The sequence below is a fragment of the Lepidochelys kempii genome, chromosome 2, assembly GCF_965140265.1.
Source record: "Lepidochelys kempii isolate rLepKem1 chromosome 2, rLepKem1.hap2, whole genome shotgun sequence".
In the NCBI taxonomy this organism is placed as follows: domain Eukaryota; kingdom Metazoa; phylum Chordata; order Testudines; family Cheloniidae; genus Lepidochelys; species Lepidochelys kempii.
The window spans coordinates 116,577,481-116,596,217 of record NC_133257.1 but is presented as its reverse complement, the minus strand read 5'-3'; the positions used below and the strand labels follow the sequence as shown (position 1 = coordinate 116,596,217).

General features: G+C 41.1%; 2 protein-coding genes across 2 annotated transcripts in view; both read right to left on the bottom strand.

Annotated features, from left to right (window-relative positions):
* The window catches only part of TXNDC5 (thioredoxin domain containing 5), a 37,630-nt gene extending 20,129 nt beyond the window's left edge, over positions 1 to 17,501 (bottom strand). Inside the window, exons 1-4 of the mRNA XM_073332088.1 lie at positions 17,158 to 17,501; positions 7,603 to 7,752; positions 3,765 to 3,870; positions 960 to 1,056 (exon numbers count right to left, since the gene is read on the bottom strand). Of these exons, the coding sequence (XP_073188189.1) occupies positions 960 to 1,056; positions 3,765 to 3,870; positions 7,603 to 7,752; positions 17,158 to 17,378 (574 nt within the window). The 5' untranslated portion in view covers positions 17,379 to 17,501. The remainder of the gene's footprint in view (positions 1 to 959; positions 1,057 to 3,764; positions 3,871 to 7,602; positions 7,753 to 17,157) is intronic.
* Positions 7,666 to 18,737, bottom strand: part of LOC140907012 (eukaryotic translation elongation factor 1 epsilon-1-like) — a 157,068-nt gene continuing 145,996 nt past the window's right edge. The window contains exon 8 of the mRNA XM_073332090.1: positions 7,666 to 7,752. Within this exon, the coding sequence (XP_073188191.1) occupies positions 7,714 to 7,752 (39 nt within the window). The 3' untranslated portion in view covers positions 7,666 to 7,713. The remainder of the gene's footprint in view (positions 7,753 to 18,737) is intronic.

Below are 18,737 nucleotides of genomic sequence, written 5' to 3'. Positions count from 1 at the left end.
CCACGATGGAATTTCTGTTTTTTTTCAGTTTGCTTTTTTTAAATCCTAGGAAATTATACACACAAAACCTATTAAAAGAATGTTAAGGTGCAAAGTCAACCACTAAAAAAATCAGAAAATCACATAATTAAGGTTGCCAGTGCAACCTTAATTCACCCCTCATGTGTGTAGGTATTATGATACAGTTTTAATTACTTGATCATGTACTATTTTTCCACAGAATGCTTGTCTCATTCAATGCACAGGATATACTTACTCTAGGGATGAATTAGGGTTGTGGAGTAAAAGAGGCTGCTGTCTGCAGGACCTCTGCTTCATTCATAGCAGAAGCTGAAATATATATATACTGTGTAGAATATGTACAGATAAATTAATGCTTGTGAAGCACTCAGATACTATAGTGATGAGCACCATACAAGAGCCCATAAGGAAATAAATAATTGTATTTCCATAGAAGAGTTTGAATAATACACAGTAAATAAAGCCTAGACTCACACACTGAACCATGAGCATAAAACAAAATAGTGCAGGGTGGCTCATTAATTGAGCACTGTCCATCCTGTGTACTAAATGAAGATGGTATCCTGTGGGGGAAAAATGGTATGCAATCACATAATTGAAGACTATCGTAATGTATATGCAACTAGGGGATGAATTTAAGATTGCTTGTGCAACCTTAATACTGCGATTTCCTAACTTTTGAGTGTTTGACTTCACAACCCTAATGTCTTTAATATATTTATTGCGTGTAATATGCAATAACACTGATTTTTTTTTTGTGAGTTGTCTTTCCACTTGTTACGGATTTTTGGGTAAGAAGATGGGAGAAAGATACTTTTAAAGACTAACCCACCATTTCTCTAATATGCCTCACAAGATCAAGCAAATATTGCAGGCTTCTCACTAATTAGATCTAAATATTTGTACCAATCACAGCTGCAAGAAAATAATTAAATTACCTTCTGCTATATGCATCTTGAAATTGGCTGCTGAGAGATCATGCATTCCCTGTTTAGGTTCCGGAAGTTTTGGTGGTTGCAGATCAGATTCTTGCTCCTATTAAAAAGAAACAAAGTAATTACTATTTCTGTCTTATGCAAAAGATGTACACTAAATGAACTGTCTATCTTACATAGTGGGCCATGTATAATGCTTCCATGTGGCAGTATAAATGAAGACAATCCCCATTTGTCAATTTTCCAATTCCCCAAAATATTTCCTACTCCATCTTTATTCTGTATCAAGGTCTGTGTCAAGTGGACACTAATAAGCAGTTATTTGTAACTGACATTATATTACACAGAAAGCAACTATCTCAGTTACTGGTCAAACTGCATCTGGTCTTTCCTCCTGGTGATCCACCATCCTGGTCTCTTCAAGCGTACCTTCCTTTCCCCTCAAACTTCCAACAGTCACCTGACCTGGGGGAGAACCACAGGATTCTCCCTCTCTCAAATTGGGCCTTGGCTGCAGTTCCCAGTATATCAAATGTGATTACCTCAGCAGGTCTGACTTGGGCTCAGACCCTGCAGTTCTGTTCCCTTCCGGGCACAATAAGAGTGGCAGTCAGCTTCTTTAAAGCAAAGTATTATTTATACAGAACCAAAAGCATACTGTTTTTAAGATATGTTTTTCTCTGATAAGCCAGCCTATACATATGCCTGTTTTCCCCTAAGGCTTACCATTACCTGGATATGAGAAGGTCCATCTCCTTCAGACTCCTGCACAGAGACTGCCTTTCACTTGTCTCTCTGCCAGAGCTCACCTACAATCGACTCTCAACCCCCTCTTCTACTGAAAAGTCCCTTTTAACTGTTTGCTGTACTTTTGCTCTGTAGCTCCCAGTCTGGCAAGAAAGGAGGGTCACTTCAGACTGGACCCTGGAAATATGCCATATAGTCTTGTAATTCCCATCCCAAGTGTCTGAATGTAGGTTGCTCATTTGGACATCCATTGCACTGCCTTTCTGTTTGTTCTTCCCACGGTCCCTTATTAAGCTACATCAACAGCTAGCTTAATACAGGAAAGATTTACAATTGAATATACAATAATTCCCCCTTGAGTGACCAGATCACATACAGCCCTTATAAAACTGTAACATCTCAATCTTCTTAAATTATTACACAATAGCTCCTACACTATTTACAAAACACTACTACTAGGGCTACATGTTTGTCATGGCAGGACAAAAAGTCACAATGTGATTTTCCCATTTGTCTGTGACTAATTTGTGTATCCAGGACTCACCCCGCTATGGAGGCTCCTGTCCCACGTGGCTAGGCCTGGCTCTCTGCACCAGGCATTGCAACCAGATGTATGGAACACAACACCACTCAGGTTTGACTCCCTACGTCATGACGGGGACAGACCAAACATGAATGGAACTGCAACCATGCCCACATGGTCACAACACACAGAGCAGGGAGTTAGGCCCAGCCCCAAAGGAGCTGCCATTGCCCATGCCTGAGGTGAGTGCAGGCTTCCTCTCAACCCTGGACCTAGTCCCACAGGATACAGGAGCTGCCTGTGCCTGGGATGAGAGCGTAGGCAGGCCTTCTCTCCAGCCCCAACCTTACCCCTCACTCCTTTGACCTTGTCTCTGTACCAGGCTGGGATTAGGGTTGTGGTATGGGGGCAAAGGGTGCAGATGTGGGTAACCAGTGCCCCCTCACTTGTCAGGGCTTCTTTTTAATTAAAAAAAAAAAAAGTCACAGAGCAGTCACCAAACCAGTGACTTTCACTAAGATTACCGTGACTTTTTGATTTTTAAAAAAATGCAGTGACAAATCTGCAGCCCTAATTATCAGATATCAGGCCCACTCCTGTCACAGAAACCACATGTGCCATCACACAAGTTTATGAGGTCTTTCAGCTATCTATAAATTACAAGCTATTCAAGAATCCACTTTGAGTACTCTTTCCCAATCCCACACAACCAGCAATATTAGAAAAGGAGCAAACTAGAATTTAGTCATCTTATAACTAAATTGCAATAGTCACAAACATTAAGTCAGTCACTTAACAGAAAAAAGACTATTTTCTAGGAACTAGATCAGAGCTGGAAAAAACATTACTAGAAACTACACTGCTAAAACTTCTTTGCATTTGACGTTTCAATTTTTTAAAGATACATTAATATGGAACTTGTTTAAGCATAACTGTGTATTTTAATCCACTGAGCTCAGCAATCATTGTGGCTTGTCTTGACTAGGAAAAGTAGTTAAGTTTACACCAGGATCATCTAATATGCCAGATGAGCTAGACCTAAACTCAAGCCTTTTCCTTGTGTAGATATAGGGTAGCACTTTGTAACTTAATTTTGCTGGTTGAGTTGTAGCCTTAACTAAACTACAGCATGACCAGCTAATAATTGTTGCCCTGCATCTTCATTAGGAAAAAGGTTATTTATGCTGGACTTACCTAGCGTGTATTAGCTAAACCACTTTTCCTAGTCAAGACAAAGTAATTGTGGCCTATACTTGTCAACTGAACATGTACTAGGAAATCCCATCTTAAATGTCAAGAGGCTAATATTTCCTTGAAATAAGATTATGAATTTTAGTTTTAAATACAGGAAACAAAGGGCAAGTCAAAGGATGCCAGTTTTAGTTATGGGTTTGACTGCTATTTGGCCATTGTTCCAGTTTATCATCATCCAATTTTTACTCTTACGAGGTTTTCCTCGTGGAAAGCAAAACCTAACCCCTACAGTGGCAAGAAATCAGTCTGACTCTGGAAGAAGGGAATATTTCCTGTTCACTTACAGCTGGTTCCTCATTTAGTGTCTGCAACATCCAGCTTTCCAGTGCCTGGAAGTCTCTAGGACCCTGGTATTTCACAGGTTCCTGGCCTGGTTTAAGCAGCTTTAGGCTGAAACATTAAAACAGTACAAAGAGGTAAGGCAAAACTTTTTGAATAGATACAAACAAGAAACATTATCTGGAAATAAATGAACTTTTTTCTAATAACATCATAACTGAGCTCAGAGCATACTCAGTCCTCAAGCCTATCACTAAAATCACACATTCCTTTGATTTCCATGATGCAGAACTGGGTGCTGTAACTAACCAGAATTCTGTTCTTCTCCTTTAAACTTAGTACAGATAGAAATACCATATTTTGCATTAACATTCCAAGATGTCCTTAATTAACATGCAATGGTGAATAAAATGCTAGAAAGAATAATTCAGAGGTTAATCCCTGTTTATGCTCGTGAATCCTATTTTTCAGTTTGCCAAAAAAGCATCAGTTAATTTCTTTCAGTATGCACAAAAACAAAAAGTTTATTTTCCAGGAATTTATCTTCACTTTTTTGTGCCATGCCAAATATGAACGTCCTTGATCAGATACCACTTCTCATGCTGTATTAAACTAATTAAAGGTAGCTTAAAGCAGATGAATAAGGTGAGAAAATAGATGGATAGTTGCAAAGACAGTCTTTCTGATTATATAAATACATACTTGTGGTAAAATCTGTTTAACAAAATATCTACATCTTTTCCCACTAAATATATGTCTAACTTAAAATTGGAAATCATATTTGTTTAAATACTGGAATTTTAAAGGGATACCATCAAATTGAGATCGTCTTTTTATTTAAATTTATTTATTTTTAAAGAGTGAGTTAAAATTCATTTCAGTTACTACATCTGCCCTTGACTTCCCTTGCTAATTTTTGTGCTGGTTTTACAACCACATTTTTCTAAATGTTTCTCTCCTGTTTTTCTATTCAGTGCCCTTGCAACTTAAAAAAATTACTATGCAAAAGTGTTTTCAAAAGCACGATGCATAAAAATTAAAATAAGAAAAAATCTTCCCTTTATTGCTTTTACAATAGTAGGTTAAAAAACATTCAGAAAGGTGTGTGGTTTTTAAGTTGATATTGTCCCTTTAACAAGTCAACAAAAAATAAAGAAAAGAATTATGAAATCTGAATAGCTTATCATCTCTCCCTTTCATACATCTTCTGATAACAGTCTGGAGTAGAACCTAACAGAAATCAAGAAGTTAGCTTAAATGATCCTATAGGCATAGTAGCATCTCTATTATTTTATTAAGATGAGGTTCAGTTTTCCCCCCCACTTAGATCTGTATATCCAATTTCTTTGTTTTGTATGAAAACAACAGCGTATCTTCCTCCCCAACTGTACAGTATACAACCAATATGTAAAAGCGGCAAAGAGTCCTGTGGCACCTTATAGACTAACAGACGTATTGGAGCATAAGCTTTCGTGGGTGAATACTCACTTCGTCGGATGCATGTAGTGCAAATTTCCAGAGGCAGGTATAAATATGCAAGCAATATACCTGCCTCCGGAAATTTCCATTACATGCATCCGACGAAGTGGGTATTCACCCACGAAAGCTTATGCTCCAATACGTCTGTTAGTCTATAAGGTGCCACAGGACTCTTTGCCACTTTTACAGATCCAGACTAATGCGGCTACCCCTCTGATACTTGAAACCAATATGTAAAGACTGAATGTCCTGAGGATTTTCAACTAAATCTGTTACTCAGTTGAAGATAAAATTAATTTTAAATTCAGACCTTTAAAAATTTCAGCATGTGACCCTGTGGAGAATGAGGGAGATACCTGTATTACAGGTATTTGTGTGGTTTCAGAGTAGCAGCCGTGTTAGTCTATATCCACAAAAAGAAAAGGAGTACTTGTGGCACCTTAGAGACTAACAAATCTATCTGAGCATAAGCTTTCGTGAGCTACAGCTCACTTCATAGCTTATGCTCAAATAAATTTGTTAGTCTCTAAGGTGCCACAGGTATTTGTCTTGTCCCGCCAGTCTCTATCACATACATTTTATTACATTCATATGTCAAAGCTAGCTCAGACCTGATTCAGCTTTGTGCCAACTACTATTAGGCTTTGCCCTATTGCCCCATTATTTCCAAGGTTACAGTTACAAAAATCATAACTTAGAAGTTGATCTCAACAAATTGGCAGAGGACTGTGGAAAACATACAAAATTTATTGTATAAATATTTGCTGCAATTCCTACCCCTAATTAAAATGCTCTGGCAGTGACGTGGAAATGACAAACTTCATTCACAAAGAGGGAATACTCAATTGTTAAAAGGCATTGATAAGGTGTAAGGTCTATATTAATATGAACTACAAAAACAGTAAACTATTTTTAACCTCTACTGGTCCATCTTCATAAATATCAATATTTGTGCAACTGAATAGGCAGAGTAGTGAATTGTTATTATTTTCCACCTCTTGAGAAAGGGTAAAAATACTAACTTCAGGTTTGACCATAAGCTTTTGGGGTCTCTATGGGTACGTCTACATAGCAAAAAAAACCCCCCTGCAGCAGTATGTTTCAAAGCCTGGGTCAACTGCGTCAGGATTACATTGCAGGGCTAAAAATAGCAGTGTAGAAGTTTGGGCTCAGGCTGGAGCTTGGGCTCCGAAACCCAGCAAGTGGGGAGGGCTCAGAGCCCAGGATTCATCCCAAGCACGTACACTGACATTTTTAGCCCTGCAACACAAGCCCAAGTCAGTTGACCCAGACTGTGAAACTTGCTGCCATAGGTTTTAGGGTTTTTTTTTGGCTGTGTAGACGTACCCTACCATTGTAGGACATTTATTCACAAAGCTACACAATTGACAATCTGCTAAAGAGAGGTCCAGCACCAGGCTAGCAGGAGTGCTGGAGTTTGGACTGATGTACTTTAAGCAAAGGCTTGCTTATCTGGTAGAAATTTCAGCTCACATTCTTTTCCTGCAGCTCAGAGGCAAGATGCGAGCCTTCTCACCAAGACCTTACTCTGGCCCTTACTGGTGGAACCTGCTCACCCTCATCTATCATAATAGGAAAGGTTTAAAAGATAACAGAATCATAGACCATCAGGGTTGGAAGGGACCTCAGGAGGTCATCTAGTCCACCCCCCAGCTCAAGGCGGGACCAATCCCCAGTTTTTGCCCCAGATCCCTAAATGGCCCCCTCAGGGATTGAACTCACAACCCTGGGTTTAGCAGGCCAATGCTCAAACCACTGAGCTATCCCCCCCATATGTTTAGTACTCGAGTTCATGAGCAGCTGCTAAGTTTGTCAAGCCCTGCTAAAGTAAAACCACGTAGAGAAACTTGCACAGCGCCAGCATCCATATGTGCCTGGCTTTAGATGGTGTTATTAATCTATCAGTTTTATGAGCACCAAATTCACACAAAAGTTTGAGAGACCATTTATACACACTACATTGGTTGTGCTGTACACAGTTAGACAACTGAAATTATTTTAAAGTAGTTAAAATAGTCCTGAACTACTAGTACTTTACTGCTATACGTTATGTTACTCTCTCACAGACTTGTTCTCTTGGGGTGGGGGAGGAAGGGGAAGGCCTATTCTGAACTTTGTTTAAACACAGCCATCTTCCAAGCTGTAAGATGGTGTCTAAAAAAAGAGACATTATAGATCATCTTGTCTTGGTAACATGATGAGAGCTTAAATTTATCTTCTAAAGACTGAAGAGCTATAAAGGAAACGACCAAAAATCATAACTTAGAAGTTGATCTCAACAAATTGGCAGAGGACTGTGGAAAACATACAAAATAATAGAAGCACACATCCTTTTGTACTTACGTGGGGTATCCTCTGATTCCAAATTCAGAGCAGAGTGGAAGATCTATAGTGCAATCCACTTTTACAACATAGACTGATGGATTTTCCACGTTGTTGTATTTGTCTCCCAGATCATTCCAAGTTGGTTGCAGACGTTGACAGTGTCCACACCTACAACAGGATGAGCAAAAGATAAAATAAATTTCAGAAATAAGGTCACTGTTCTGATTTGTATGCATGCTCTATACTTAACAAATATGTGTTTAAATATAAATATAAAGACTAGATATGAATGAATCTATGGAAAAAGTATATATACACGTTGGTGGGATCTGATATACTTGAAAGATGATAGAGAAATGAAAAATCAGAAACCTCTTCCATATAAAAGCAGAATGAGTTAAGCAACAGTTAATACTGTAGAGTTGCCTTTTATTGTAGAAGGCTAACCTTGTAAGCAGTTTTGACACAAAATTCACCAAAAAATCTAAAACACAGCCCTGACTGTTAGAGAAGTACTTTTGTAATACAAAGTCTAGCCAGGTTCATTGTAAAAGACTATTAAATTAATGAGGATACTGAAAAGAGAGCACTCAGCTTAACTTTCCAAGAGAAAGTTTCATAAGAGGATGCCTGGTGTTCTTTATGCTTTTACAGTTGGAAGCACCATGTTTTTAAGTGTCTGGTAAGGAGATAATGGTTTGTACTCTTTTTAGAAGGTCACTTGTGTTTCCGTTTAACATCAGAATTGTGACTCATGAGACCCATGGAATACCTAAGTCAGTGAAGTAGAACAGTTCTGTTTCAAAGTCCTGAAGAGATGCTAATTTTAATGTGTTATAACCAGGAACAACTGCTTTTGCATAGTGATATCCTATGAGTCTCAAAATAGGACATATGCACACAAATTGGACTTAAAACAGGTTTCAGAACAAATAATTGCTATTTTGCTTCCCTCTTAAAGGAACAGTTAATTATTCAAGTAATCTTTCCTACTGCTTGGCATCCCATAACATACTAATTCAAATTTAAAGTGTTACAAATGTTCAGCCAATCAAGAGATTTATTAGTTCTTGAAAACACCATTCTAATTCCCCCAAAACTGAAAATCAGACGTCATACTATTGGCAAATACAAACTGGTGTTGTCAAAGACACTAACACCATAAATATGGTAAAACTATTTAAAAGAGCCAAAGCCAACTTCTCTTGAATGGCCATTCTTGCTGTTCCTGATTTTTACAGGCATTGCGAAAAATGTTGTTAGATTAATTAAAATATCCTCAACTTTGTTTGCTCTTGACAAGTCCTTCAAAGTCTACTTTTTATGCAACAATTAACACAACAATAAGGAAGTTTGCAGGAAGTTACCTCTTACTCCCTACAGAACTCCCATTTAAAAAACAATCCCATGTACAAGAAAGCAAGATTTTAAGACTGTTTTCAAACTAGTCTCATGTAACCAGACTTGGCATATATATTGGTGCATATGAGAGTTTTACATTTAAAATATTTTTCCTTCCTTTCAGTTTACAGTGCACCGTGCCCGCTTCAAAAAGTTCTGTTATAAAAACCTGATTCAAACCTAGGCTCTCCAATATACTACTAAAAAATCCTCCCACAATTACATATTCTGAAACATTGCTTGTGATGGCTAAATGGCATGGTGAGGTAGTTTTCAAGATTTTCACCTCTGGATACCTGTTTTCACCTCTTGACTAAGTTGGGTCTCAAGCAAAAATCAGGAAAGAAGAGAGAAAAGTGTCTCATCTTAGTCTAGTTGACATTTGTAGCAAAAATCATGAAGCCGCCACCGCCACCACCACAGTAGCCGGGACGATTAGAAGTTGATGAGAGGACCTCAGGCAGGACTAGAAAGTATGAGGTAGTTAGTGAATCTGTTCAGTTGCATAGAATAGCACCAGGAGTCATTTACATTGTGTTTTTCTCTGATTGGTACTTATGAAGACCTTTATTTTCATGAACCAAATGAACACCTGGCTTTTGAAGAAATGATACAATCTCTTTTTACTGCAAAGCATAGTAGATAATCCAGAATTTAAGGTTAAAGAAGTCTAACCAGCCTCTATGCAAACCTCAAAGTTCAAATTACCTTTCCCTACATAAAAACAACAACGAGGAGTCCTTGGGGCACCTTAGAGACTAACAAATTTATTTGAGCATAAGCTTTTGTGGGCTAGAACCAGTGGTGAGCTAGAGCTGGTTCCCACCGGTTGTTAAATTTAGAAGCCCTTTTAGCCATCGCCTGCTTCTCAGCCCTCCCAGGCTTCCCGCCGAACAGCTGATTTGCTGGAAGCCGGGGGTGGAGAAGCAGAGTGGGGCGGCGCGTTAAGGGGCGGAGGCGAGTTGCGGCCAGGCGCGGAGCTGCTGGTGGGTGCTCTGCACCCACCAAATTTTCCCCGCTGGATGCTTCCTGGGAGCTGCCCTGGGTAAGCACCACCGGGACTCCCCACCTCGCCCTCCGGCAGGTCCCTCTGGCTCTTAGGAGTGGGGTGGGCACCCACTACGGTGACCCACGAGACCCTCCTGCCCGGTTCTGGGGACAGTCAGGGGACGGGGGGGGGATGGGGCAGAGATCCTGGGGGGGTGGAAATGCATCAAGGAACGCGGGGGGGGGGGGGGGGGGTTGGATGGGGCAGGAGTCCCGGGGGGTGGGGGTGGGCAACGACCCCCTCGTGGAGTGAGGAGGGAACCAGTTGTTAAGATTTTGGCATCTCATCACTGACTAGAACCCACTTCATCAGAAGCCCACGAAAGCTTATGCCCAAATATATTTGTTAGTCTCTAAGGTGCCACAAGGGCTCCTTGTTGTTTTTGCTGATACAGATTAACACGACTACCACTCTGAATCCTTTGCCTACATGTTACATTTAAAGCTACTGGAGAAATTTTGGTTGTGTGCATTTCAGCCAGAAGGCAGAAATCTCATTGAACATCAAGGTACAAGACCAACACTGCACAATTAAAGAAAACGCCATAATCAATAAATCTAGTCAGGGTGGATTTGATTTAAATCAACTGATTTAAATAATGATTTAAATCACTAGTCAGGAAGATTCGATTTAATCACGGTTTTCTATACAAAAGTACATTCTTGTTGGTTGTTATAACCTTAATACATATTCTTCACAACTCAGAGATAGATGTAGGTTTCATTTTTAGAAGGTACACACTAAACATTTTTAAACAGTGATTTATTTTGAAAACTTTTCAGATGAGTTTTACAGCTATATCAGAAAATGAATGATTGTTTGGTTATTTCATTTACCAAAGTTAATTGAAGCAAATATTTATGAAGTCATTGGGAGGTAAACTATCTCCAATTCAACAGGTTAATCATTAATATTTGGAGGATTTTCTTGCTATGCTGTATTAGGAGGAGAACGTCACCAGATAGACATTTAAATTGTTTTATTTAACAAAACAACAACGTTAAGTGTTCTGGGTTTTTTTCTTCAACAGCAAACACATAATATTTTAACAAAACAAGCATATGTCTCTCGTGTCTCACATTTATCTCCAGACTTCTTCTCCTTGTCCAGATCTATTCTGCCAGCAACAACCTTCTATTAGTTGAACTTTTTGAAACTTTTCACTTTTAGAGAGAGGTAAGGGATTGATTCTGTGTACACAAATTTGCAGAGGGACAATAGAGTTGAGGTCTATTATTTCTCACCTTTATATATTTATTTAAAACATTTTTGCTGTTAACAAGCATATTACTTCTGGAGACACAAATCCACAGTTTGAGAACTGCAAAACTAAGCATCTCTGATGGTATCTTCTAGACTGAGCCTCTTTAGGTAGATAGAAAGATTAACTAAATTTATACAGAAGCCTGTAAAACCCCATAAGATTGGGTTCCTACATCCATGAACTACTGGAACTCATTTACAAAACTTTTCTTAAACATTACATGAATATACTGTCTCATACTATAGAATTAGAATTTATAATTCCTATTCCATGCTGAGATATCTTTGAGCTATAATGTATCTTAATTAAATCAATCTTTAGATAGGTTTATTCCTCAAAAAGCATTTTATCAAAAAAATCTGATTTTTTTAAAACAATCATTGATTTTTATCCACGCTGAATCTACTTAGTTCAGACTTAAATATAAACATAAGTGTCTTTGTATGTAACAGGCAACCAAAGCTATGTCTACACTACTGCAATAGGTCAACCTAAGCTACGCAACTCCAGCTACATGAATAATGTAGCTGGAGTCGACGTACCTTAGGTCGAGTTACCGCAGGGTCTACACCGCTTGGGGGGAAAGGGGGGGCTGACAGGCGAAACTCTCCCGTCAACTTACCTTACTCTTCTCGTCGGGGGTAGAGTACAGGGGTTGACTGGAGAGTGATCTGTTGTCGATTTGGCGGGTCTTCACTAGACACGCTAAATCAACCACTGGTGGATCGATCTCGGAGCATGGATCCTGGCTGTAGTGTAGATGTAGCCCAAGAAACTAACTTTTTTGTCGGACTAAAGTTAGGAATTTATAGTGGCTGTGTAGTCATCAAGACCCAGAAGTAGAATGTAATCCAAAATTTATTTTAAATAATTACTCTTTACTGCAGAGAGACTGTTGTATCTCCATAGTTAAAACTGTATGTAACAAGGCTTCAATTAGAAGGCTAATTCTGGACTCAACTATAAAGTAATCCAAAAAAGGCCTGACACTTCAAATGTCATATGAGGTTTGGTAATTAAGGAAGAATTTGAGTATGGAAATATAGCAAAGGTATCCCAAAAACTTTAGTTCTCTACTGTGCTTTCCCATTCTGTAAGGCAGTGGCTCTCAATCTTTCTAGACTACTCTACTCCTTTCAGGAGTCTGATATGTCTTGTACCCCCAGGTTCCACCTCACTTAAAATCTACTTGCTTACAAGATCAGACATAAATATACAGAAGTGTCACAGCACACTATTACTGAAAAATTGCTTACTGTAACATTTTTACCATAATTATAAAATAAATCAATTGGAACATAAATATTGTACTTAAATTTCAGAGTATAGTATATAGAGCAGTATAAACAAATCATTGTATGAAATTTTAGTTTGTACGGACTTCACTAATGCTTTTTATGTAGCTATTGTAAAATTAGGCAAATATCTAGATGAGTTGATTTACCCCTAAAAGACCTTGGTGTAGCTCTGGTTGAGAACCACTGCTGTAATGCATTGATTCAACACTGGCTTATGTTGTTTTTTAGTGATGTACTCCCTTAGGAATTCATCTAGTAAGGATCAATCAGGTAGGTTCAAGAATTTGTAAAACTGCGGAGTAAGACAGGATAACTTTTCTGCCGCTTTGAAGTTTATACTGAATGGTGTTGGTGGCTGAGTGTGTACACACATTATGGTTTCTTGAAAAGATTGGTTAGATTTAGGACACGCTTTTGGTGGTCTGAAGAAGAGCAAGTAATATGATATTGGCATACCTAGCTCTTTGGGGGAGGAAGAGAATTTGCTAGTAAAGATGACACTTGCATTGTGGATGCCTAGTTCATTTATTAGCACTTTAAGTGTAAGATAGTATTGTGACAGTACTAGTGGTGTATGGCTCAATGTTGAAAGTGCAAGGCATACAAGTGATAAGCCTATCTTATGAATGAGTGGAAGGTATATACAGATATAAGGACAGAGCTGATACTGTGTGAGGTACCTAAACTTTGCATTTCCATAATTCTAAATGTTTGGGACTTGGAAAAAACAAACACAAAACCCCCCTACTTTTAATGTCTTTATTCCTAAATGCTCTCCCCTTCAAAGTTACTTCAAAATTTCAATTTGTATAAAGGAAGGAGAAAGCAATGCTCAACTCTGAGTCAGTAAACCAAAATTAACCAAACAGTAGCTGTTCATACACACTGACAATCCAGTACAAGAAAGTAACTTTATGGAGTTGGTTGATAAATTGAGGGCCCAAATTTACATCCACCTCTTTCCTGCTCTTCTCCAAATGTTACTGATTTTTTGACTGCTGCAGACTCTGGTTTTTTGACTGCTGCAGCCTCATTTTGACATGGAGTAGTGGTATCTCACTGATGGATTTTAATCATTCTTTGGCCAGATATTCCCATGAATTCTGAAATGCTTTTAGCACAGATTGTAATATGAAGAAGCAATATACGTCCAGTCAGAAAAGTCCACAAATTCAAGAAAGCTTATCCTGATCAGTCTCATGTATTTATATGGTCATATGCGTCTGTCATTTTCATGCTGCATTACTGAGCATTGTGCTCTTAGTGCTACCGCTGAAGATCGCCCAGAAGTGTCAACTGGTGTAGATTGCTACTGTTCACCTCCTACGTGGGCGGGGATGCTATGAGCACGATTGTTACTCTCAGTGCTCTGCAATGACTTGCCACTTGTTTACAAATGTAAATCAAAGTCCTAGTTATGATCTATAAGCCATTAAGAAGTCTGGCTACTTGAAAAACTGCCCTTTCCCCTATTACTAGAGGAGGGTAGGTTGACAGCAACTGAAATGCTTCTGCTCTTTGTTCCTAAGTGTGATTTTTTAAGACCCACATCACAACACTCTCAGTCCAAGGTCTGAATGTAGAATGCACTTCCTCATCTGGCTCACTAGAGCCAAGATTTGGTGACCTCGGGAGAACAGTGAAAAATATCTGCTCAAGCTTTTGGCTAACATTTATATAAGTTGTTCAGGAGGGGGTCACTGAAATCACAAACAATAAGCCAAGAAGGCAGCAGTTTGGCAGTGAAATTATGTGTTTTTTTAATTGTTGTTTTTAAAGCTGAGGCACTCAGATGCAATGGCAATGTGTACCATAAGATAATATGTATAAACAAATATTCTAATATCAAGACATCACATTACACAGATGTTCCTCAATTCTCTGATTTAGCTGACTTGGTCTGATTTTGACCATTTAGTTGACCTGATAAATAATGTCAATTGACTGCTGCTTATCTGATAATGATAAAATATTGTCAAATATCCCAGCAAGAATGCCCTGATGTTGACAGCAGCCTACCTTTTGGATTTCACCATAGTGCCATCTGTTAACACATCTACTTAAGTGTCTTGATCACTCACTTTTGTATATGCTAATCCCACTTGTTGGGAAAAAGGTTAACTAAATGAAAGTGGAACATCTTGATTGACAGGAATCTTCTAGAACAAAGATCATATGTATGCGTATCTCTACTTGTATACCAGACCATCAATGCACATGGTGGTTTACAAAGCAAAACACACAAGTTAAAAGACACAGTTCTTGCCCTGAAAAAACTTACAATCTAACCTGACTAGACAAATATACAGAAATTAACTCAGACGGGAGTGGGGGAGGGAGAGGAAGGTACACAACCATTAAACCTCCTCCCCTAAAACAAAAAGAAAAGATGTCTAGCCATTAAACTTCTTCCTTAATATCACAGCTATTAAAGCCCCCGCAAATCCCTCTCTTCAAAAAAAGCAAACAAATAATCTACACTGAATGCCGATGTAAATAAACTCCCACTCCTCGACTCTTAACAAAAAGCCTCTTCATAATGCATCCCTCAAACACACAGACATCCCCACGTGGTTCACATTTTTCTGAGTTACGTAACTCAGGTAAGTAACTTGTATTTTGTAATTAAGTGTATCTATCTATCTACCTATCTACGGCTAATCCTACTGGAGACCATAATGTCTTACTCTGTTTTGTGACTGCTGTTACTGTTCTAATAAATCAGTGGTTTGACCATTTTTGACAATATTTGACCAGTCAACTGACCACCCTTAATTGAGTGTGGGGACAAACATTATTTCCCCACAACTCCTCTTTGGGATCTCCCTGAAAGGAACATGTATGGATCTCATTGCAGAACCAGAGCTATAATATGTCATATACTAAAACTGGTGCCAGGGGACTTCTCAATTAAGTAACTAGTAAGCCAAATATGAATACCCAACAGGACCAACATGAAATACAGATAGGTTTCAGAGTAACAGCCGTGTTAGTCTGTATTCGCAAAAAGAAAAGGAGGACTTGTGGCACCTTAGAGACTAACCAATTTATTTGAGCATAAGCTTTCGTGAGCTACAGCTCACTTCATCGGATGCATACTGTAGAAACTGCAGAAGACATTATATACACAGAGACCATGAAACAATACCTCCTCCCACCCCACTCTCCTGCTGGTAATAGCTTATCTAAAGTGATCACTCTCCTTACAATGTGTATGATAATCAAGTTGGGCCATTTCCAGCACAAATCCAGGTTTTCTCACAGATGCGTCCCACTGAAGGTATTCACAAGCAACAGATAACATTTATTACTTATACAACCCTTTGTATTTTCAGAGTTCTGCTCAAACATTAATACTCCCCAAGGTATGTGGAAGGTATTATCCCTATTTTTCTGATGAGTAAAAAGAGACAGATTAAGGACCAGTTTTTTCAGAGACGCTGACCACCCACAACTCCAAATAGAGTCAAGGGGAACTGTGGTTGCTCATCCCTAACTGACTTGTCCAATGTCACACAGTGCTAAATTTGGATTAGAATTTAGGAGTTCATGATACCAAAAAAGTGCGCTGGAACAATATCCATTTCTTAAGAACCACACACAAAACACATGCCATTTACTTTGTTCATATTCATAGAGAAAGGAGGAAACAGAAAACCCACAGAATCATTAGAAGTCAGTTTTGAAAAACTTCATTTGGAAGCTCAGTCAGCAGCTGTCAAATCTATCAGCATGGTTTTTACTATTACATTAATCAGTAAAAGGAGTGAGGCTCCATCAGCCCCCTTTCAAAAGTGATTCAAGGAAACAGGATAACAGAGGGATCTCTGAGAGCACACAAAAAGGGTTATTACACCGTCCTCTTAGGGCCTGTCTCCACGAGGATGGGAGGTGATTTTTTAAAAACGTGTTAGCCAACCTTAGTAACAGACTTTACTAACAGCTAAGCCAAGTCCAGAGGAAGGATGGTCCAGGGGCCGGTGTTAAGCCGGAATTCAGAAAACCCAGATTCGATTCCTTTTTCTTCCACAGGCTTCCAGTGAGACCTTGGATAAGTCACTTCGCACGCGGGCGCTCTGGCTGAGCATTCAGAGAGCCCCACCGGGCCCGCTCTGCGGGTGAACTCCCCCTTGTGCAGACCCCGCGCCTGACCTGCCCGTGACTCGGCTCCCCCATCCGTACCATGGGGACAGTGACGCGCCCCGACCTGGCGGGGCGGCGGCTGAGAACGGGCACATTTAGGGCTAGGGCCTGTTGCCGGGGCCTGTGCTGGGGCAGGCCACGTAGGCACCGCGGGGGCGGGTCGTGTCGCGGCCTCCAGGCAGCACCGGGCCCGGCTCCCCTCGGGCTCCGCGCACGCGGGCCTGCGGCTCCCCCTGGCTGCAGCCCCCGCCCGTCCCGGCTCGCAGGGGGCCCGGGGGCTAAGGGGAGGCCAGCTGCGTCTCCTAGGCTCCGCGCCGGGCCCTGCCCCAAACCCACCCGCGTGACCCCCGAGGAGCCGCCCCCAGCGGCCGCTGCCACGTCACCGGGGAAACGCGCCGCCGCGCGCCCGGCCCGGTTACCAGGGGGCGAAGAACATGACGAAGTGCGGGGCGCTCTGGGCGGCGTGGCGCAGCATCTCGGCGTTGTAACGGTGCCGCGCGTGCGAATCCGGCTCCGGCTCCGGCTCCAGCTCCGCGTCGCCCCGCGCCGGGGCCGCGCACAGGAGGCCTCCGAGCAGCAGCAGCAGCAGCCGCGCCGGGCCGAGCCGGGGGGAGGCGCCGCGGCACAGAGCAGCGGCCATGGCGGAGCACGAGAGACAGCGAGAAGCCGGGCCACGTCCGCCGACCGCCTCCTTCCGTGCCGGCGCCAGCCTCCGCCCCCTGCCCGGCGCCTTCCGGCCCCGCCTCCCCGGGGTCAAAGGGCACGGGGGGGGGGGCTCAGAGCACGAGAGAGTCGCCCCCGTTACTCCTGCTCCACTCACTCTCCACCACCGCCTGTAGCCGGCTCCCCCACCTCCTCTCTATGCTCTTCCCAGACACCCTCCCTACCCGTTCCTGTGACCTACCTCAGCCCCGAGCTCGTTCTGCCTCACTGCACCCTCGCTCCTGCCCCTCACTGTATCTACACCCTCCCCAGCCCACCCTGCACCCGCTGCTGCTGCCCACCCACGTCTCCGCTACTCCTTCCTTACGCCCTTCCCTCTCACACTGCAAACTCTCTGTCAGGGCCATGGACCAGTCAGGCTATAAACCTGGTGGGGTTGAAGCGGATAGGCGTTCCTGGTGATCACTTTTGGAATCACCTAACAGACCTTTTACATGAACAAATAAGATGACGCAAAGACACCCATCCACCCACCCACACATACTGCACCAGGAGTGTAAATCTAGAAATTCTGCTAAATCACATAAAAAGTTTCTTTGTGGAAATCCATGAAGAAAAGGTACATAGACCCTTAGCCCATCCTTAGTTAACAATGGGAATGAAGACAAGTAACAGATGCCTAGTAAGTGGAGAAAACCAGCTTTAGATCTTTGCCTCTGAAAGAAACCTCTGAGGTGCTCAGGTTCCTTTTTGTAATGGTGTGTCCAGTGACATGGGAACCAGATACACTTACAGCCATTTAGCCCATAGGATTTTAGCCCATGTGCTCTTTTCTGCTTATGTAATACAGTATAGGGAGGTGATAGGAGGACACTAGTAATATGGATTGGTGCTGTGTATGACAACACAGCCAGCAGCAGCAAGTCTCCAAGCCCACCTCAACGTATTCATAGTGTTTATATTGTTCATATTTAACATGTTAAAAATAGTGGTGTAGAGACGGTTACAGGCTATGTGAGTGTATGGGGAATGGCAGCTAAAGAATAGTATCCCCTAACCTTAGGGCTTTTGTTTTGATTTTCTGCAGTTACCATACAAGAGCTTTTACTCTACAAAACTTGTGAGGGGTGTTGGGGTAACCCACTCTGCATACCATGTATCCCCCTCCATACAGCAGAATATAAGATATAAAACACATTTAAGATACTGCCCTAAAGAGCCTTAATTCCCCCATCTGTGCTTTCAGAGACCACATACATAAAGGATAGGGACAACAGGTCAACTTTGAGAGCCATGCTGCCATTATTTGTAAATTACCTGTTTAGATCGCAGAGGA